This window comes from Montipora foliosa, chromosome 6 (assembly GCF_036669935.1).
Source record: "Montipora foliosa isolate CH-2021 chromosome 6, ASM3666993v2, whole genome shotgun sequence".
Classification (NCBI taxonomy): Eukaryota; Metazoa; Cnidaria; class Anthozoa; order Scleractinia; family Acroporidae; genus Montipora; species Montipora foliosa.
In genome coordinates, this window is record NC_090874.1 from 52,506,210 (window position 1) to 52,528,020 (window position 21,811).

Consider the following 21,811-nt stretch of genomic DNA (forward strand, 5'->3'; position numbering starts at 1 on the left):
GCAATTCAACCTTCAATAGTTTATTGTCTTAAAACCTATCCGTCGAAAGAAGAATATACCTAGCAAAAAAAATGGCGTGATGTGATTGCGAGTAGGAAGGCGGAATTTACAGTTGCCCTAATTCATACAGTCCATCCAGAATACATAGTTTCTTCAGATTTTGTCGGGGCAAATCATAATGCCTAAAACTATGGCCCAAGAAACTTAAGAAACAATTGGTTTTTCTTCGGATTCAAGTCTTGGACAAGTTTTACCCATTTCGACCATTATTTGATCAGAAAAAGTAGGAAAGCAATTTCAACATTGCAGCTCGATAAGGATCGCTACGCAATAAGGAAAAAAAGCGGGCCGGTGTTATGATCATGATTAAGAGCAAAAGCGAATATTTCACGGTGTTTTATTCTTAAGCTTTAATAGATACCAGAAAAATGTCTTACCAAATGACACAATGCTTAAGTTTTCCCCTACGCTCGTTGGTTCAACCGTGTCTCACTCTAGGTATTCATGCATGTTCCCTATGCAAGCCCGGGAGTACAGAAGCACACCACATGAAACAGATTGAGGACATGTCTAACCGAAAAAGCTACTTGCTACGAAAACATAACTATAGCGTCTTAGTCAAGCGTTATTGTGGCCAAAGAAATCTCTGCGCTTACATTCTACAGAATGACACACTGCTCGAGCTTTTCCCAAAAATTCAGTTGAAACATTTCGTTTCCAACAAGACACTTCTGGTCGGCATTTATGACAATTTTCCGAAGCATTTTGATTTCCTCTTGCATGTCTTCCTCTAAAGCCTTCCTTACTCCCGGTTTCATCATGGAGAGATCTGGAAATCCCACTGCATAGATTCCCTTCTTCATGAAACTTGCGAGATCCGGTGCCTCGCTTCTGAGGCTTTCGAGAAACTCTTTGCGTGCGACTTCACTGTCGTCTTCACAGCCTGTGATTACCAAGGCAGAAAAACCCGACATTTGTGCACGAAAGTGTTTGGTAATGAAATCGAAAGTGCGTTTCTCTTCTTCCGTGAGTCGTCCTCTTCGGAATACAAACAGCACCAAATGGACTCCTTCCGGGGCTTCATTTTGGAAGACCTGCTTGATCTCCGTCATGATCTCAAAGTTTTTCCGTTTAGTGTCAAAAACTATGACTTTAAAACAGTACTGGATCCTTGAATCTTCATCAAAGTAGGTACAGAAGACAGATTTTACATTCGCAGTTACACTGCTAGCTACATTTTTAACTTCGAATTTCTCCAGGCCGGAAATTTTGCTTGCTACAGTAGATTTCCCTGCACCAGTCTTGCCCAGTAAAACAACATTGCGGTTTTCAACGGCTTGCGTCTCGGCCATAGCTGGTTAGCAGGATGGAACGACAACCTGAAGTTGTAAAATCAACCCCACCTTCAATAATTTATGTGAAAAAATCCCGTTTTGCTTGCTGGGTTTGTCAATCAAACGTCTTGAGACATTCAAACAACCTCCCAAACCATCCCTCCCTCACTTGCGCGCATGAAACCAGTTTTAACCAAACCCCACAGTAAGCAGATTCAGGCAGTAATGTATAAGTATTAAATTTCATTTTTAAAGTTTTTATTGGTAAACACGATCTTGTTCCCAGACCTCTCGATAACAACCATTGGTTCATGAGTCGTCGGTCCGTGTACGGATTTCGTGTACGGATTCCCATCATAAAGTAATCGTGTACGAATCAACATAATTCTTCCCCCGTTATTACACATTCGTGATATATTGCGGCATCCGTGTACGGATTACTTGTATTCGTATACGAATTACAAACGACGTGCGTATTGGAGTACGGATCACTGGTATTCGTGTACGGATAGCAATGCGAGGTCTTATTGCGGAAGTCGTAGTCGGTTACTCAGCAAAGTAGCTGCAAGATTATGTACGTCCTTAAGAAATCAATAATTGCTATATGTACATGTACGTGTATATAGCAAGATATAGCAAATATCCCCATATTTTGAAAAGATGCCCTCTTACTGGTAATGAGTTTACTTGAGTGTACTGGATATGTTGAAGTAAGGGTTTTTTTACACTTCGTCTCATTTCATACATGTAGATAACATTCAGCGCAAAATTTGTTGATGCAATGGATATCTACACTGATGAATGAATGTCAGCTGATTTGATGTTATTTTGGCCTTCATCATATCTTCTGTTAGGTGGAGATAGGCGGATTATTTGCTGCCTGCAATTTATACATTTTGGTCAATTAAAATGCTTTTTAGGGTAGGGTACTTCCCTTACCTCAGAACCAAGTAACATCGCAACTTGTCCTGCCTCCTATGAAGTAGTAAAATGAAAGGGTGTAAGAGTTGACAGGGTACTAATAATGATAGTAGTTGTGAGCAGTGGTAAACATATTATTTAACTATAACTATAGATGTATTTATATATTATGTTATCCCAACGACAAACGTCAAGGTTGCAAAAGTTACGGTTATTTTTTGCATAAGTACGTGATTCTCTAAAATTAAACTGATGCAAATGCTAAGGAGAATGGCAACTGGCATAATTGGACAACAACTTGTCTCCACAATTCAGTATTTGTCAAATACTGTATAATAGCGAATTCTTAAATGTGGTGAAAAGATGCTGTACTGAATTCATGCATTTCTTCAAACATGTCTTTTTTGTTTGTTTCCTTTCTTCCAGTTTGCAAGCCTGTTGTTATGACGTATGATGCTTTCGAGTACATTTGTCTTCCTTGTAATATTTGGTGAAGGAAAGTGGTTGAACAGTCAACAAGGCTGACAGATTGACATATTGAGGATCATGATTTAATTCACTTCAGGTAATTTATGTTCATGAAAGCAACAGTAATACTTGGGCTACCATCATTTGTGTAATAGTTTCATTTGTCCATATTAATTTGTATGATGCTATATGTAAGTACCCTTTCAGTGACATGAACAACAGAATTTCCTTCTACTTCATCTGCATGTTTAATCAGTTTTCCTTGTGTGTGAAGGGTAAAGTAGAGAGGAGCCTTTTCCATTGACCCAACCCAGTCATATACCTCCTGCAAAATAGTGGAAAGAGACATAAATTTTAATTAAAATGAACAATCAATAATTATTATCCTGAAATGTACTGGTACTTAATGTATCCATAATGTTTGCTTCATTTTCACCTGGTACAAAGCATTCCTAGAAAAGTATCTTGTTAATGGCTCCTCTATGTTGTTCAATCTCACTCGTAGTTGAACCCCATCCTTTGGTTCTGCAAGCAGTCTTAGGTGTCGCTGCCTTCTGATGTTTATCTACAAATAACATAGAATGTACATGTACATGTACATGACTGAATCTTGGAATTTGTGTGGAGAAAAGTACTGTAAGAGGTAGTTTTATTGTTTTATAGAACTCGAGGTCCGGTCTAGTAATGATCATTTCATATTCCGTACCGATAAGACAAAATCTATGTTTGTAAAATGGGCCTAGGCAACGCACTAAGATTACATGTAGTGTTTCCAATGTCGATTAGATGAGAGTTAAACCAATCATAAGGAAGTTTCAGATAATACATGTACCACACGTCATAAGTTACTTGGAGTCTATGTTGATCAAGAGCTTAATTTTAGTGACTGTGTTGAACACTAAGTCTTTTGTAAGAAACTAGTGAAACTTGTAATTCCAAGAGCAACTGCCACAGGGGATTTTGTAGACAACATAAGGTTGTGAAGCTAATGGAGGTCGTGACAACAACAAGAATTTCCGATTCCTACATGTACATGTAAGTCATGACAACCTCATTAGCTTCACAACCAGATGTTCCTTAATTAAGAACAGGAAACAATGTGTAGCTTTAAAAATTAAAAAAAAAATTTGACAGCCGGTTGTATGATTACCTCTTCACTTTTATCTTCCAAAGGTTCCTGGTGGTAAATAATAAAACAGAAATTTGACTTAACATTATTTCAAGTAGTTTGAAATAGTAAATAGCTGGAAGCCAAGTTTGTAGATTATATTGAGGTCTAATTCGTTTGTTATGGTAATCAAGTTAACTGCAGAAAGATATTCAACTACTCTGCTATTCCTAACAAAGACAACTTAGTTAATCTTCAGTAACGGGAGCAACTGCTCTTATTAGAATCTCACTACAATCACCACAATACAGTAGTTCTGTATGCTTAAAAAATCTGACCACTGCAGGCAAAGCACTTTCCCTTTCTCTGTCAAAATCTCTTGAGGACTCTTTCCACAGTATCATGAACCACAGAAACCAATCTTGATGATAGCAGTCACACATGTACCAGGAAATCCCTTCACTTGTCACTTGTCACACAATATTGATTTGAAATTACACATAGGAGACAAAGTCCTGAACAACCACAACAGCCGACTAGAGAGCCACTTATGTAGCTATCCAAAGCGAGCCTTGATGTTTCTAAAAGTAGCTATTTACTGTTGTTACGAAAAATTTATTTTTTAAAAACTTATGGCAGTTCAAGGCTTCTACGAAAGAAGACTTTTCCGCAGCTCTTCGGGCTTCCAACATTAAAAGTTAGTAGCCCAAGTCATTTTTTCAAGAGCCAAGAATTAATTAATTAAAAAATTAATTAATTAAAAAATTTATTTAGAAATTTGGTTGCCCACGCTCGCAAATAAGGTTCCCCAGGCGACCAAGTGACCATTAGGCAGGAGTCTTGCAGTTCTCGAAAACTCCTAGAGTACAACACTTTGCATGACACACGACCTTTGCAAAATTTCTAGACAGTTCCGATAACTTTCAAAGAACATTCTCAATAATTATAATAATTATTGAGCCCTGTAACACTGTATTGCAGACTGTTTCCGGTAATTCAGCAATGCTTACATACCTTCGAATGCGTCGTTTCTTTTAAAGTAGTAATATCCTTTTGTTGCACCTGTAAAATTCCAAAATTATGTGAACATTATGGTAGCTGGACAAATTAAATTTGGTACACTGCTCTACCCTCACTTAAAACTTGTTATTTAAAACGAAGACTTTTGAAAATGAGTGGTTATCAATTTGGAATCATCACTGTTCGGATATGTCAGTTCAAGGCTGCTATGAAAGAAAATTTTTCCAATATTAAAAGTTAGTAGCCCAAGTCATTTTTTCAAGAGCCCAGAATTAATTAAAAGTGAGGATAAAGCACCTTGAGATAAGTTAGGCCCCCGTTGAGAAATTTGGTTGCCCGCGCTCGCAAATAAGGTTCCCCAGGCGACCGAGTGACCGTTAGGCAGGAGTCTTGCAGTTCTCGAAAACTCCGAGAGTACAACACTTTGCGTGACACACGACCTTTGCAAAATTTGTAGACAGTTCCAATCACCTTCAAAGAACATTCTTGATAATTATAATAATTATTGAGCCCTGTAACACTTAGTATTGCAGACTGTTTCCGGTAATTCAGCAATGCTTACATACCGTCGAATGAGTCGTTTCTTTTACAGTAGTAATATCCTTTTGTTGCACCTGTAAAATTCCAAAATTATGTGAACATTATGGTAGCTGGACAAATTCAGTTTGGTTCACTGCTCTACCCTCACTTAAAACTTGTTATTTAAAACGAAGAATTTTGAAAATGAGTGGTTATCAATTTGGAATCATCACTGTTTGGATATGTGCTTTACTTGTTCGTTTTGAAGACTATTATTTGAAAATCCTTGGAACTTCTTATTTGACATATTCTTTTGATCATTTTTTGTTACTGTATTGCTGTCTTTTTCTTTAATCAGATATTATAAATATTTTTTTTGCAAGTTCTGCAAACAGCCACCATATTGTATCTATGAAATTAAAAAGTTCTTTATTAAGTATTGCTCTAGAATGATTGTAGCATCTCTTTCAGTCGGTGAAATATTATTTTACCATCAAGATTACAAGTATGAGAATTAAAAATATACGCCTTGATTCATGAGAGAACACAGTGTGCATACATGTATGGATCATACATGTATGATTAGATTCTTCACCACCATTAAATTTACCATGACAACCAGGGTGGAGACATTGAATTTTCAAATTTACCTAGAGTTGCTTGCATTTTCAAAAAGTGGCAGTAATCTGGTTGGGTGGGAAAATCATTTGCCATCAATAACCTGTAACAGCTTTTCTGGCAGCTAAACTATGAAGCTCTTTTGATCCTTATAGCAGAAAGTTTGCGAAGGAATGAACATATTCGTATCAGAAACTACAGGTTTATAAATTTTTAAAAAGCCTAGAAAGTCCTGTATGCTAACTTTTGTTTGGATGATGGCTTGGCATTCACTGTTAGCGGCAGGATTGTCGTCCACAATGCCCAACTGGTGGTCATTTCCAGAGGTCATCTGTTGTAATTCATTTTCTTGCTGTCTGCGCAGCTCTCTCCATTGGTCACGTCGCTTCCTGTAGATTTTAAACATCTCCCTTTCTTACCTTATTTATCATTTTTTGGGTTAATAAGTATAGGTAATCATATGAGAACATAGGAGCAATCCTAAATTGAGCATGATTGCAGGTTAGGTAAGTTGTTAGGAAAGAGCAGAACATTCTCAGCCTTGCATTTGTATGCTGTTTCATTTGTGAGATCAAACTACAGAGACATAATAATTATCACTGTCTTATTTACACTGTATTAATTTTGTTCTCAAGGAAAAATAATAGATTGAAATTACTTTCTTGTTGTTGCTATTTCTTTAAAGTGCCACTACGACCAGAAAAACAATTCTTCTTTTTCTTTGAATTTCAAAACTATGTTAACTCAACATAGTTAACTTAACACTAAGTGTTAATTAAAGGTCACTTAACACTAAGTGACCCAAGTTTACAATTCTTATTTTAAAAAGACACCTGTTTATTTTAACTGGGACTTTGTTATTTATTCCTCCACCATTACTAACTTTAAAATCTTTTTTCTTCTTTTTCTTTGGATTTCAAAACTATGTTGACTTAACACTAAGTGACCCAAGTTTTAAGTTCTTATTTTAAAAAGACACCTGTTTATTTTAACCGGAATTTTGTTATTTATTGCTCCACCGTTACTAACTTTAAAATCTTGAGAGAGCTGGATCGAGGAGAAAATGAAGTCATAGACTTGCTGGTTTAAGAATGCAATGCATGTGTATGCGGCTGAATTAAAATGCAGGAGGAGGTTCAGGCTTTCAGAATTTTAAACTTGTGTTTTGCATATATAATAATTTGCATTTACATGCTGAAATTTAAATCTAGTGAGTAAATTACGTCACATTTCCCTAGATCCAACCCCCTGAGGTCCAATCGATCACTTTTGAACGTGAATAATGGTGGAGCATGAAATCCAAACCTTACACTCAAAATAAGCAGCCTTTGGATCAAAATCAAAGCTCAAAATTTTGCCAATCAGTCAGGGAACAAAAATCAAATCAAAATCTGAAGAAAAGAAGAAAATGATTTTTTGATCATAGTAGCACTTTAGAGACTGATGGAATTTTGAGGAAGATACAGAGGGAAAAAAAACCTGTTTATTAGTATCACCCAACTAGTGGACTAACGCAAATCCTGCATTTTAATTGGTTACGCTACTGGAGGACTATTAGTAATAGTCCTTGAGTAGCGAAAAGTAGGACACTTTCTTTCGTTTCATTCCCATATAAATATATTTTCTATTTGCATTTGCCAACTTTATTGTTGCCTTTTCTGTCCGACTAGTTGGGTGATACTAAAACAACTAGACCCTTAAAGTAGGCAAAAGAGTTCATCTCATTGTATCTGATTAGTACTTACAGCCTACAACCTACAGTAAGCAGTCGCATGGCCAATCGCCAAGGGTGACTACTGAATACAGCTTTTACAGTTACTTTGTGCTCTGTATATATATGAGAAATCCCATGCAGACTCACCTTTCCATACTGAGGCCATGAATCATAGCTTTAATTTTATCACACAATCTTGTTTGATCAAAGTCATTGAGGACAGGACCTGCAGTAAACAATATGGTCTTTAAGCAACAATTTCCTAACACAGTCATTTAATTTTGTATCTTTCTTTCAGTGGAATGGTCATCAAGCTACATTGAGATTAATTCTATAGTAATTCTATATATTTCTTGAAAATCTTGTGCACGTTTAAGGCTAGTTAGAATATTTATATACATACCTTCAATGCGATCAACAAAAACTGGGGTTTGTTGGGTGGATGGCACCAAAAATATTATTTGGTCTTCGCAGCCATTTCCATATTTCTCGAGCACTAAGGTGGAAAATGACCAAGTCAAGAATTGATACATGTAGTAAACAACTTAGACAATACTAGCAAAAATGTTGTACTTGCTTTACTTGCCTTTTTTTCCATTTTCAGAAGTAGTTTCCGCAGCCCAAAAAAACCAGTCTTCTCGACTACTATTTTCTTGTACATTTTGAAGCACACTGAAAATTGGGAGTAAGTTGTATTAAATAATTGTTAGGTTATTATGATTTCCCCTTATTTCTGTTTTCTTGTCTAAAATGTTGGGTATGTGTCTGTGTACTGGATACAGTATTTTAAATATTGTATTTTGGTTAGGTATTGTTCTCATTCTTTTTCCTTTTATATACGTTATCTGTATCTACAACAAGTATTTAGTACGTACCTAAAGTAAAAGCCTGTTCAAATGTTCTGCATACCTATAATAGTATACCGACAACCTTTCAAGGTTAAACATGTAGTGTAGATATAATAAAATCTTGTACAATGTACCTTAGCATGTTGGCTTGAAATTGGCTCCGACTGGAAGGATTAAGGAGGACAGTGACTACTGCCCTCTGATCTTCATACGCCTGCCAGCATATCTTTCGAAAGGGAAATGCATACATTCTAAGATGAGGTCAACCAGTGTATATATACAGGTTAAGATTTTAAGTGAGCAGGTGGTAAATCAAAGGTAATAACACTACTATAGTGGTCTGCCATGGCAAAAAGCTGGGTGTCTTACAGTCCTATTTTGCTTATGGTGTTTATGGAGCTGAACCCCTGGCAGCTGGCTTCTATTTAAACCCCTCCATACAGTTCTTGTTTGAAAGTGGACCACATTATTTATCTGCCTTTCCAAATGCCTCATGTCAAGGGAACAATTTATTTCATTTGTTTCATGAAAAAATTATTTTGTGATTGAACTCACAAATCAAATGTTGCCAATAGTAGGCACATGGTGGCAAAGTATAATTATATAGATTGGTGATGCTTGTTTTCAACTAAAACGAAGTTTTTGAAATGTCAGTCACCTCTTCAAAGGAGTGGTTCAACAAAGGCACCATGAAAGTGTTTTCTTCTGCACATGAACCCTGCAGGAGACGTTCACACCTGTTTGTCTCATCGCTTCTGCTTTCCATGCTAACTGATGTTCCTGTGGAATATGATTATTTGATAGCACATACTCTGCAAAGCATTTGTTCGATTTACTCAGGGTCACAACTTGCAACTTTACCCAGTGATTTTTCAAATAGGTGTGGTTGGGCTACTTAAAATTGTTGTGCAAGTTATACTTACAGATTACATACCTACCTCCTAATCCATATGGAAACAAGTCTTCTTTTATTGTGCCGACTGAAATGATTTTTAAAATATAGATTTTAATTTCAGTTAGTGTTTGCTGAAGAAAAACATATTCAAGAAGTACTGTGGTCTGGTGAATTGACTAAGAGGATGAAAAGATTGTAAGTCAAATAGTATAGTGTTTGAAATCTACTCATTTGAAAGAAACATCTTGAAAGAAGGGAGGATACATGCTGTTATTAACTTGTTGTATTTTGACCACTCAGTTGTTTATACATTTGAAATCAGTAGTGATGCTTGATAACTCAAACAGGAAATCCAAAAACAAAATCAGTTTTTGCTTGAGGAGGATTTTCCAGCATTCGATGTGAAATAATGACAATATGTTGATTATATTATTGTGTGCTCATCGTTGTTGAATTCCAACTATAAGATACTTGAATTGCAATAACCCACTGTTTTGGGTAAGGTGGGTTTGATGTGGTGGCTACATGTATCAGTAACTTTAAAAAGGAGAAGTAGAAAAAAGAGAAAATCAGTGGTGAGGGAGTAAGCATGCCGATGAATCCAATCATGAATTAACCTTGCATTCCATCTCCATGAAATGGTGCTCCAGCAAACCCTAAAAGGCACAAGGAACATTAAAAGGAAATTAATGAAGAACAGTGTATGTATTTTTCGAGTCAACATGATGTGCTATGGAGTGTCTGCTAGATACTGAGTAACAAACATACATGTTGTACATTGTAATCAGCAAGACTTTACCTGCACCCTGTGAAGTTACGTTTGTGGCTAAGGCTTGTGTGCTTGATGTCACCAGAGTGTAGGGGAGTCTGTCTCTTCTCGCTTGCATTAAATTATGACATAAAAACATATATGTCATTATTTACAATAATGGCGCATCACTTAGCATAGTATATAATTGTGCTGCAGGATCCTTCAAAATTGCAACTTTGTGTTGGGGATTACTGTTTATCACTTTGTAAAATTTATTAGTTTCATTAACTTTTTGTCATTAATTACCTGAACTTTGTGAAATCACATTTGTGGCTCTTGTGATTGTTGATGTAGTTCCCAGCAGATTGAATGGTGGTCTTTGTCTTTGCACTTGTGAAAACTGCATCACTACATTGATAATTAACTTACTAACGTCACATTTCGGTATGGATGTAGATATAATTTCAATATTTGCAATAATTCCTAATATCCATTAAATTTTGTGTCCACAAATGGGTTGGGTCAATTTTATAGCTCTTATATATACCCCCTTTTCCTGTCAGTCAAACATTTGGGTGTAGTTTGGGACGTAAAACCCGGACTAAGCAATCTTGCCTGTTACGTCAGTCAAAAAGGCTTGAGAAGCGTGTTGTCTTAAAACAAGATTTGAAATATTGAGAAAGTACCGTTGTATATTAGGCACTTTAAAGTTTGGGTGTGTTCCTGTTGAGCTCGCTTTTGGAAAATGGGTGCTAGTTGTGCATGCCTGGTGTGTTTGATGTGATTTCAGGTAATTCTGTGAAACAAAAGTTCAAAGGTCCCACCCTTATTCCACAGTAAAGAAGGGAACTGCCCCACCACCCCCTCCCACTCTCCTCCCCCTCCCCCCCCCCCCCTTACTTGAGAACATCAATCAATACTCAATATTTACCTGGAGGAGGTGGGTTTACAACCACGTCATTGTGCAACAGATCAGTATCTGTCAAAGACAAAATGTTGCAGTAGTGAGTGCAATGATTGGAGGTTACTACTCAACACTACATTAATACCTTCAACAGTAAAATGTGTAAAGATCATAACAACTGTTTGATCAGTGCTTCACATGTCTTTTGATCTTCATGTATGCATCTTGGACAAGACAGTGCAATATGCTTTTCATTACTACTACAGCCTACAGTTTACTTTACTAACCATCCTCATCGCTCTCTGGTATTGTTATAAAACTAATATCAGAACCTGAAAAAAAAAATGTGTGGGAATTTTAATTCCTCATTATTAATCGAACAGTGTTTTTTGTTTGATGCTTTTTTGGTCTTATTTTTTTATTTTAGCCTTTCCTTTCTGGGGTGCATCGTTTCATCATTACTTACATGTATTTGTGCATTAATTGAACAATGTATATGTACAGAGAACTTACCATCTGTATTGCTTCCTGCTAATGTTGCAAGATATCTTCTGGTTTCAACTAAATAAGGAAGAGGAGGAAAATGTGGTTTGCATGTATTTGTGAGGCCTGAGATGAGGCACACCAATCATCAGAGAAGGAACCAAGGACTGAGATTCCCTGGAACTATTTTCTTCAAACTTTAGATGTATTTTGTCTCTTATTCAAAACTTGCTCAAAGACCATCTTTTTACGGTTAAGTCAGTGGATATTTTTGTAAATTTTGAAGTCTTAAAAGTTACAAATTGGACCTGAAAACTGAAAATGTGTAAGTCCAGTACCCTGACCACCTCATTACACTGCTTTGATTACGTTTTGTGTTTGTTTTAATATTATACTTACGTCCACCTCTTGGACGGAAGTTATCTGTTCTTCTGGTACTCTGATTGATGCCAGGATGTGCAGATAACTGCATGTTTAATGGCAAAGGTGATAGTGGAGGATTGTGTACAAAAGGGAGAGTTGGTGAGGAAGGGGATGAGTGTGATAATGGCGCTGATGACTGTGGGGATGACAGAGCGGCAGATGTAGCAAAAACTGTAGCATCTGAAGCAGTGTTGTCCTCAGGTTGGTTGGATGAAGCAGTACCTACATGTGAGATAGAGAACCAATGAAAATAATGTCACTAGTAGTGAGTTGATATTGTATGTTTCTTGGTGCTTCTCCGCAGTGACACAAGCATATCAATTAATATTTTAATGTACAGGGTAGATGAAACAAAAATTAATAGATGTAAAAGGGATTATACTGTTATGCATTATAAATGCAATTATTTGAGTGATGTAAAAAGCAATGTTATTATGTTAAAATCCACTGTAACTACAGAATGAGTCCATCCCCACCCCGCCAGATGCATGTACTAAAAGTCATTTGGGTCAAATGTTGGATCAACAAGATCGAAAATAGGATACGCAAAAAGTTGTCAACGAATAAAACACAATGTTTTTTTTTTGTAGATAGCAAAGTTGGGCTTAATTTTTCGACAATTTCGATTTTCAGATCAGCAACAGAATACCAGGCCACGAGAAATGGACCATAAAAGCACTGCTACCGCAGTCGTCGTGTTGGATATACCTCGTTCTTTAGTCCATGACGCAAGCACCACGCCACTGCGGCAGCAGTTATTAAGCTCAACTCAATTTAACCCCCAGCCATTCTACTCAATTCACTTTAACCTTTAAATAAGACGACTAAAGCACTGCGGCACCAGTCATTCCACTCAATTCACTCTATCCGACGCGAACCGCGGGAAACCCACTTTCGTTCACTCCGACGCTGCGGCTCGCGTCGAAAACGTTACGCCTCTTTGTTCCCCCGGTTGTTCTAAACCCAATTAGGCTAAACTTAGATCGGGGAAAATTTTAAATTGCTATTTATTTACCGTTAATGGAGATCTAGGATTTGTCACCAGACTTTGTCCCTGGGATTATAAGTTACGTCTTTCTCTTCGTTTGGTGGCCGGAATTCAATGTTTCAGGAAAAAGTGCGAAACAATCAAAGACAGACAAGAAAAAAGAAAGACTAAAGTAACATTCAAAACGTACCACCTCGGCTCCAGTACAAATAAATTTTCTTCTTAGCGTCCCCTCCAAAAAGTTCCATGATTTTCGCCCCGTCAGGGACGCCATGGTGAACGACACTCATGGAATGTCCTCTGTCATACGAGCTGACAATGTTCAAACTAATAAAAAGGGCAAATGTATTTTAGTCTCGTATTTTCTGATCGTAAAACACAGTGCTCGGTAACTTACCGCGAAAGATCCAGGTTAGCCAAGGTCGGGAAATGAGAAACCAACAACTGTTGTATCTCGCTTGAAGTGTGGTTTTTAGTGAACGCGATTTCTTTTGCCCTCCCTGCGTTTTTCAATGTTAGAAAGGCGTTTTTACCTGGAGCAGCTCTGAGTCGCTTCTCCAGATGGACAAAGACTCGCGAAAAAGCGCGACGGTTAAAACGTCTTGGTGGGCTTCTGTCATTTGTGGCAGATTCGCCATCACTTTCGCTATTCGACTGATTTCTTGACGACATGTTTGATAAGCGACGTGAAAATGTAGCGTCCTTAGACTTTGATCTAGAAATTTTAGGTGTTTCATATCACGTTACTATTGTTTGATGATGTCATACGAACGTTTCCTTTTTAGTTAGCAGTTTCCGGACTCAACCCATGCTTTCGCTGGCGCACAAATTATATTAAACAGAGTTTCGCCGTTTCTTCGTTTCTATGTCTTCTGTAACTCAACTTGAATGAAAGAAAGGCAATTATTAATAGTAAAGTGATATGGCATATCCCCTCATATGTTGTGTGATAAAAAATCGACATGTCATTAATGTCGGGGCCTGTTACCTTTTTTTATCCTTTCAGAGCCCGATTATATGGCGAGTTTAATTCCAGCCAGAGCTATAAATGAAAAATCTTCATCTGTCGATGGCAGGATTTAAACCCCGGGCCGTAATCGCAATTATTCTAAATGCTTATTGCGTCTATTGTTCCATGCATTGTTATTCAAAGGATTCCGCAACAAGAAGACAATCGTGGCCGGGTATTCCAAAATCGCTCCCTAAATGAGGCTTCTCAACAAATTTCTAAAACGTATATTTGTGAAACGATCAATCTTGCGAGACCACGCGAGATAGCTTTTTGGTACATATATATTTTTACAACGAAGCTGCGAAAAAAAAAAATTGTGTTCTCTGTGTTGCCAAACCCACGCGATGTAGAAATGGAAAAAATTGTTTCATTAAGGCTTGCCTACATTTATTTTGCGTTAGCGGTAACAGAGATTTCTTTCGGATATAAACAGTTTCTGGTTGTCGTTCTTTTTCCGCGAAATCATCCAAGCTCCGAAACGACGCTCCGAACCAACACCCACTGCAGTGTGAAAATTGACTTCCGGGGAATGTTAAAAGAAAACTAACTGCAGAAGGAGGCATTATTCAGATTGTGGGACGAAATTATCAAAAATCATCTTGCTTAGATTTGGCTATATCCAGTCATTTATGATAGGCAAACAATTGAAAAATAAAAATTATTGCTCTGAGCAGAAGGGAGAAGGGCATCAGGAGGGCGTTGAAATGTGATTTAATAGCAGCCGATGTGCATTAGAACAATGCTGCTTATAAGTTGGAAACGCTATTTCACTATGGCAACGGCTTGGTCTGATTAACAATAATATTCGTCAGAAGGACCACACGAGTGAATATCGTTATCTTCAAATAGCAAAGAAGTGTTTCGTATAAAATAAAAAGTGGAAAGACGTACAGTGGCGACGACAAAATATGGACTTGAACCTGCTCATCGATTTGGAGAGAGGCCCTCGCACGGATTTAATCAGATGGCTTCAAATGCGGCATTTGTTGGCTAATCCTCTAAGTTGTGCGCAGTGCAATTGTGCTACGGAAATGAAGGAGAGAAATGACGACCACATAGATGGGTTTTTTTGGTAAGCGGGTTTTCTTCTTGATGTGAACAGTTAATGTAACGTCTGAGATCGACGATTAAGTTCAAGCAGTCATGAGCAGGTACGGCAATTAGGCTGATTTATGAGGTAAAAACTGTTTTGATATCAATCAAAGACAATAGAATACAATGCTATGTGAATAAATAGATAAGTAGATTGAGTTTAATTGTTGTATTTGATAAGAATTTGATGTAGCTTCCCATTCGACAGGGATTACAAAAAAAGAAATCAGCAAATGTAGGAAAGTAGATTATGCCGATCGTAATTTGTTGCGAACAGTTTCAAAGTGGTAAAATTTACCTACTCGAAGGTTGATTGCTTTGTGTTTCACATCCTTCGCAGGAGATGCTCTGGATGCAAAAAAAGGAGAAGCCTGCGTACTAACAGCTTCTTTGGGGAATTTCCCAAAGTGTCACTCGGAACACTTCTCCGAGTGATCTTTTCCTTCACTCAAGAAGATCCTCAAAAGAGGATAGCAGAGAACGTAAATTTTAATAAGAATCTGGTCTCACAGATCTGTAGAAGATTACAAGATTTTTGTGCTGTGGATCTTCAATATCGACCAGTCATACCATTCGGAGGAGCCGGAGCTATAGTCAAGTGTGACGAAAGCAAGTTTAACCACAAAGCTAAGGTAACATGTCTACATGTAAAATATGTCTTAAGGGGTGTGACTTTTAAATTTTCAAACCGTTGCTAAGGATGCTTAAAAAAGTCATTTCTTCAGTGCCTGTAACTCTACTGCACGATTTTCTAGTTTAGACTAAAAATGGCAGGAACTGAAACCGTTTTTCAACAGCCAATGAAATATGGCCTTTGTTGGATTCGAGTCTCTCTTTCTCGACCGCTGGTCAAGGGAACGCTGACTCTGGGAACGAGATTGACTCACAGTCGTTCGGTTCCTTCGATCTAATGGTCCCTATTGTTATTATCCGGTGAAAAAAGCGCATCTTCCTTTCTTTTCCTGAGTTTTTACATGTTTTTCACTGAAAAGCACGGCAGAGGACTGGGACTAGTTGTGCATGCGCCTTTCATTTGAAGTGATGTCAGATTTCAATTGAAAAAGTTACTTCAAAGAACCATCTATGCAGCCTTTTTTGTAGGGTTTTTAAATAAAAACTTCTTTGTCAACCATTGTCTTTCTCTTGTTAAGCATCATTTGTAAAAAAGGAAACTGAGCGACCGAAATGGCGGGCATGGGAAGAGTATGCATAGTTCTAAATGATAACGTGAACAATAAAACAAAAAGGCACAGTAAAGTGGTTTCCCTAGTATTGACATGGAGCTTAATGATATGAACTCGCGCATTGTCTTGATAATGAAGCCGATGGTTTATCACTAACTGAAAAACTGTCTTCAGTAACCCTAACCCGGCCAGACTTACTATTTTACTCTGTCTAACGCCGGAGGATTTTACTCGTCAATGGGGAAATCGTCTGGTGTAGAAGCGGAATTATTTGAATTTTGATATTCTTGATTACTGTCGTTTTTTACCTCAATGATTCATGATTCCTACAAGATTTTTCTCCCAGATTCACGATTCGCGAAGACTTTTTGATCACCTAGTGACTTAATGATTTTCTCAGTGGTAACGGGCTGAAATTCCTAGCGCGGTCTCTGAAACTGGGCTAGAATTTTCAGCCCGCCCAAACGGGCTGAAAAAACCGCAAAAAGTGCATGTAATCGAAATGAAATTTCAGTCCGGGCTGAAAAAGGAACGTGAGCATGCGCATCGACTGTGTTGTCGCATCTCAGTAAATTTTAGCACGAAAATGTGCGTATTGCGCCCGGGCTGTGATTCATCATGTAATCGCAACAACATTTCAGACCGCTGGGTGGGGCGAAATTTCATCCCGGGCTGGAACTTGCCATGTAATCAGGCCCTTAGGCCCATGGAGAATTTCAGCCTCGGCCGAAATTTCGCTTCGCCCATCAAGCTGAAATGTTGTTTCGATTACATGATAAATCTCAGCCCGGGCGCAAAAAGTGAATTTGCGTGGGAAAATTTACTGAGATGCGAAAACACAGTCGATGCGCGTGCTTACGGTCCTTATTCAGCGCGGGCTGAAATTTCATTTCGATTACATGGAATTTTTTGCTGAGATCTTGGCCCGTCTTGGCTGAAATTTCATTTCGATTACATGGAATTTTTTGCTGAGATCTTGGCCCGTCTAACCAGGACGAAAACCATGTAATCAGACCCTGGTTTCGTATCATTTGGTGTTCAAACTTCTGCTTCATCCAGATTCGGTATCATCATTCATTGTGTCTAGGTATGGATTTTTTTTGTAACTCAACATTAATCACAAGGTTACTGGAGGAACAAGGGGGACTGTCAACCCGGAATGCACAAATTATATAGGGAGTCCAGGGGCATGCTCCCCCGGAAAAAAGTTTTGAAAATAGGACTCTCGGAAACGCCATATCCTCCATTCCCTGGTTCGAACGTAATTCATTCATACGTGTATTTTGTCTGATTCTCCCGAGCCGTAGTACAAAGATTCATGGTTCTTACATTTTTTGTAACTATGATCCATGATTCATCATTCCGCTTCCAGCCCCGAAACGCCGGTACGTTGTGATGTAATGGGGTTCCATACCCACCATCCGAGTTCGCATCATAACCTTCTCTTTAATTGTTTCTGTCAGTACAACAGGGGAAGGAGGCCTGCTCGTGATACATGGGTATTTGGCATCATCACAGCTGAATACAGTCCTGCCAGAGGGTATTTCACAGTAGTTGACAGGAGAGATGCCGCTACCCTTTGCCCTATCATAGAGCAGTGTCTTTTGCCTGGCAGTGAAGTCCATACAGACGACTGGGGCGCGTATAGAGGTCTCACCCGCCTTGCTAACGTCCGAAGACACCGTGTTGTCGTGCATGCCCGTAATTTCGTGGATCCTCGCACCGGTGTGCACACCCAAGAAGTGGAGTCGTGCTGGAGTCAACTCAAATTAGGATTGAAACGGAAGAAAGGCATTAGAAGAAAAGATCTACAGTCTTACTTGGACGAGATGATGTGGAGGCAATGGAGAGGTGGCGATCATATGCACATTATGGAAAATTTTTTAGCCATTATTCCCCAGCAATTTGACGTGAATAGACCAACGTTGTGACAATAAGTTTTACAGTGATAATGGAGAGATACAACGATTAAGACTAAGGGCAAACGTTAAGCTCATCTTTTCAAAAACAGTTGAAAAATGTGTAATCTGAGCTACTTTCTTGCCTGTTAAGTACATATATCGAGTAAGTTCTCATATAGGAACAAGACAAGTTGAAATGAGCCTAGATGTTCATGTTTTTGTGAAATTAAGCAGTCTGTTCAGTTTGTCGTCTCGCGTAAACCAGGTTTTAGTGAGTCGGCTCTTGTCTTTGATAATCGTAGTCAGTATTTATATCACGGGGAATTGCAGACATCGAATCGCTACCAGGGGCGGATCTAGCATTTTTTGAAAGTGGGGGCCGAACAAGAATACTAATCAGCGCGCGTTAGCGCGCCTCGGTAGCGCCTTAGGCGCTACTTTCTAGGGGGGTCTGGAAGCGATGATAATGGAAGAAAAGTATTATTCTTTTTCAGCAAGTAAAAATATAATCTTTTGTTTGACTAGGTTTGTTTTGATGCCTGGCGAGCACACCAAGGACAAGATTGTGGATGTTGGACGCGTCACTCTCAAAGAAGGGGACATGTGGGGTGCGCGTGTGCCAGATATGAAGAGATTCATTGATGGAAATGGAAATCTGGCCGTTAAATTTATAATAAACTATCTGGAATATTAATTTATGCTATATTCGTTTAATTAATTAGGACTCCATGTAGAATACGCAATTTCATTGCTCCATTTAGTGCATGAACTAGAAGACATCGATTCTTTTTACACATTCAACACACTAAAACTGTAAAAATTGTAAAAATAAAACCTACTAGTCTTGAAACATCTTTCGCTCTTAGAACCTCTTCAGTCAGTATGCTGACACATATTTCAAGACTTTCTTAGTGAGTTGAATGTGTAAAAGGACCTCGACGTTCAAAGTTATTTAGCCATTTATTGAAACCATTTGTTGATGATAACACTCAACAACATCCACGGAAACCACAAGCGACATTTCCTAATGTTACAATAAATTTTTGAAAGGTCGTGAAAAACGAGACAACTTGCGACGTCGATTTTCCACGCAACAAGGTTAAGTGAGAAATCGACGGCCATTATGTTAGAGCGTTTTCACTCACGAGACCAGCAGCCATATTGGATTACTGAAACAAACGAATATTTGCATAAAAATAGAGTTATTCCCTGGATGATTAGTTTGGTACACCATCATGGCCGCCATTTCTTTGCTTTGGAACACCAACATGGCCGCCGTTACTTCATGTGAAAACGCTCTATACGAGTCGATTTTCCAAATATTCGGCGTCCTGCTTTGCGAGTTTTTGAGCCAAGGCGATTTTTAACTATTTTAAATTTGTTTCTAACAGATTATATTCATTTAGAATTACAGTATTATTAAGCAAGACCCACCTGTTAATTATTATTGTTACTTGCGTTCTGCGAGCAATAGATCCAAGAAACCTAACCTATATATTAACTGCGATCTAATAGTCTCTGCTGACGAAAGTACCTTCTCCATCTGTAAATTCCAATCAAATAAATGTAACTCCTCTTCTTTATCACCTTAGAGACTCACCCTGACCTTTTGATATATATTCCTTCCTTTTCAATGAGATCGAGGAACTAAAACTTTAATTGTGCTTTTCATTAATTTGGTGAAAAAAAAAAGGGCATTCAAAAAAATGTCGTCACCTGCTTGTCAAAGTTCGCAGTGCCCGTGTTAACACATTGCTCCAGTACTTAACCGTTTTCACCAATCTCGGTAATCAAGTCCATGAGAATAATTCGTGTTCGTATTGACGTTTAAATTCGAGCATGTTTGAATTCGTGTACGGATCACTGGTATTCGTGTACGAACATAAGATGTTTGAGATCGAGTACGGATTCCAACCATGTTTAATTCATGTAACTTGTATTCGTATACGAATTACAAACGACGTGTGTATGTGGAGTACGGATCACTGGTATTCGTGTACGGATAGCAATGCGAGGTCTTATTGCGGAAGCCGTACTCGGTTACTCAGCAAAGTATAATGATCCCAATTGGTAGACCTTGATAACGTTCCCATTGAAATAACCCGCTAAAACAACAACCGAAAAATAAGCGCAACTCTGAATCCGACACCTCAAGGTGCACACCAAAACAAATCCGCTAAACAGAACCCAAATAAAACAGACTTAAAAGCATCAGAGATAATATACGTCTTCAAGGCCAAGAAAATGGATAAAACACCCGTCACTGACGAGAGGTCAAAATTTGCAGAAGCTACAAAAAAACAAACAAAAAAAAAAAACCCGGTATAACAGCGGTTACCAGTCACATGTGCCCCTCAACGCCTTTTTTCACTTCTCGAAACTAAATTTGGGTTGACGTCAATGAAATGTTGTCATGACGAATTCAACTCTCGCTAAATGAACGTACAGGACTATTGTCATGAAAACATTTGATTGACGTCCACCCAAAATTTAGTGTCGAGAAATTAAAAAAAGTCGCTGAGGGGAGCGTGTGACTGATAACTGCTGTAATTTCTACTTCCTTAGTCTAGTGGAAATTAAAACGGTAGAAGCGCGGAACTTTAAGAGTGAGACATTGGAGCAGACCTGCCAACTCCTGGTAAAGGAAAATCTGGAGACCAATGAAAAAAAATCTGGAGATTCTTTAAAAAAGGGTGAGATTCAATTTTTTTCCCGATCAATATTAAACAAACCCCTTTTCCATCGAGGAAATCACAGCTGGGTACAAAAAAGTAAGAACAGTGTTCTTCTTTATTAGTTTTTCAATTTATGGCACAAGCATTCCTCGTTAATTTGCCATTTTTATTCTGATTCAACAACTTAAATCATTTCAGAATGATTTTTCCCAAAACCCGTGAGATTGAGGAGCCTTGTCGAGAGACCGCGAGAAATGACAAAAAATCGTGAGACTCACGGCAGAACCGTGAGAGTTGGCAGGTCTGTTGGAGTCATCTATATGCATCTACATGATGAACTTGGGGAGAAACACTCGTCTTTCAAATACCGCGATTTATCATCTTGGAACAGGAAAATGACTCACTAAGGTCCAGTTGCATTAAGACAAATTTTACAAGAAAACAATGCTGAATAATTTTATTCAGTTAAATAATTATTCTATTATATACAAGTAGATTGAACGGAGAAAGAGGCTACAATACAGAGCACCAGCCAGCGACAGCTAAAAGGGGAAAAGGGTCAAAAATTGACGAGGATCCGGAATGTTGCCAAGTTAAGAAATGTCGGGAGAGTGCAACACGGAATGCAAGCTTTACGCACTCTCAACTTGCACAAATCCCATAATACACCTCGTTCACACCCCTCAAAAGTTTGCATAATCATTGTTTGCAATTTCGCCTGGGACAGGAAGATGTCCCAAGAGAAACAAAAAACAACGCCTTCTTCTTCTTCTTTTTCTTCTTTTTCTTCTTGTCCAAAATGCATCGTGTTTTTTAGAACCTTTGGATTAAAATTTCATTTTTTTTTGGCTTTGAAGGACGGAAAAAGTGGTCGTACTTGATCAATAACCGAGAAATGAAGGGGAATGGGTTCGATACCGAGCGTTAGCCCAACTAATGGAAATGGGCCCACA

The 21,811-nt window shown here is 38.2% G+C and overlaps 2 protein-coding genes across 5 annotated transcripts; one reads left to right on the plus strand and one right to left on the minus strand.

Annotated features, from left to right (window-relative positions):
* Positions 1-380: 380 nt before the first annotated feature.
* On the minus strand, positions 381-17,849 carry LOC138007720 (uncharacterized). 3 transcript variants are annotated; one of them, XM_068854779.1, is made up of 23 exons: positions 13,392-13,669; positions 13,185-13,321; positions 11,983-12,228; positions 11,614-11,661; positions 11,388-11,432; positions 11,128-11,175; positions 10,503-10,604; positions 10,245-10,325; positions 10,063-10,101; positions 9,489-9,530; positions 9,209-9,330; positions 8,685-8,776; positions 8,289-8,374; positions 8,106-8,198; positions 7,850-7,928; positions 6,233-6,377; positions 5,418-5,465; positions 4,846-4,893; positions 3,874-3,900; positions 3,160-3,288; positions 2,923-3,048; positions 2,274-2,309; positions 381-1,379 (listed from the first exon to the last, which is right to left on the minus strand). In XM_068854779.1, exons 1-23 carry the CDS (start codon positions 13,664-13,666, stop codon positions 1,359-1,361), a joined length of 2,115 nt encoding a protein of 704 aa, XP_068710880.1. In that variant the 5' UTR covers positions 13,667-13,669; the 3' UTR covers positions 381-1,358. The 3 variants fall into 3 exon arrangements, with proteins under 3 accessions (XP_068710880.1, XP_068710878.1, XP_068710881.1); XM_068854777.1 differs by having other exon boundaries at positions 381-2,309; XM_068854780.1 differs by lacking the exons at positions 13,185-13,321; positions 13,392-13,669 and adding an exon at positions 17,612-17,849 and having other exon boundaries at positions 381-2,309.
* Positions 14,915-20,572, plus strand: LOC138007721 (uncharacterized). Of its 2 annotated transcripts, XM_068854782.1 has the most exons (4): positions 14,915-15,078; positions 15,439-15,730; positions 17,746-18,133; positions 18,709-20,572. In XM_068854782.1, exons 1-4 carry the CDS (start codon positions 14,915-14,917, stop codon positions 18,717-18,719), a joined length of 855 nt encoding a protein of 284 aa, XP_068710883.1. In that variant the 3' UTR covers positions 18,720-20,572. The 2 variants fall into 2 exon arrangements, with proteins under 2 accessions (XP_068710883.1, XP_068710882.1); XM_068854781.1 differs by lacking the exon at positions 18,709-20,572 and having other exon boundaries at positions 17,746-18,690.
* The last annotated feature ends 1,239 nt before the right edge of the window (positions 20,573-21,811 follow it).

Excerpts from the sequence above, each read along its gene's own strand:
- LOC138007720 (XM_068854777.1), bottom strand. The coding sequence starts at position 13,666 with ATGTCGTCAAGAAATCAGTCGAATAGCGAAAGTGATGGCGAATCTGCC. Across the intron at positions 8,375-8,684 it reads TTTCAAGCCAACATGCTAAG|TGTGCTTCAAAATGTACAAG; the intron begins GTACATTGTACA and ends CCCAATTTTCAG. Across the intron at positions 7,929-8,105 it reads TTTTGTTGATCGCATTGAAG|GTCCTGTCCTCAATGACTTT; the intron begins GTATGTATATAA and ends TGTTTACTGCAG.
- LOC138007721 (XM_068854781.1), top strand. The coding sequence starts at position 14,915 with ATGGACTTGAACCTGCTCATCGATTTGGAGAGAGGCCCTCGCACGGAT. Across the intron at positions 15,079-15,438 it reads CACATAGATGGGTTTTTTTG|GAGATGCTCTGGATGCAAAA; the intron begins GTAAGCGGGTTT and ends CATCCTTCGCAG. Across the intron at positions 15,731-17,745 it reads AGTTTAACCACAAAGCTAAG|TACAACAGGGGAAGGAGGCC; the intron begins GTAACATGTCTA and ends TGTTTCTGTCAG.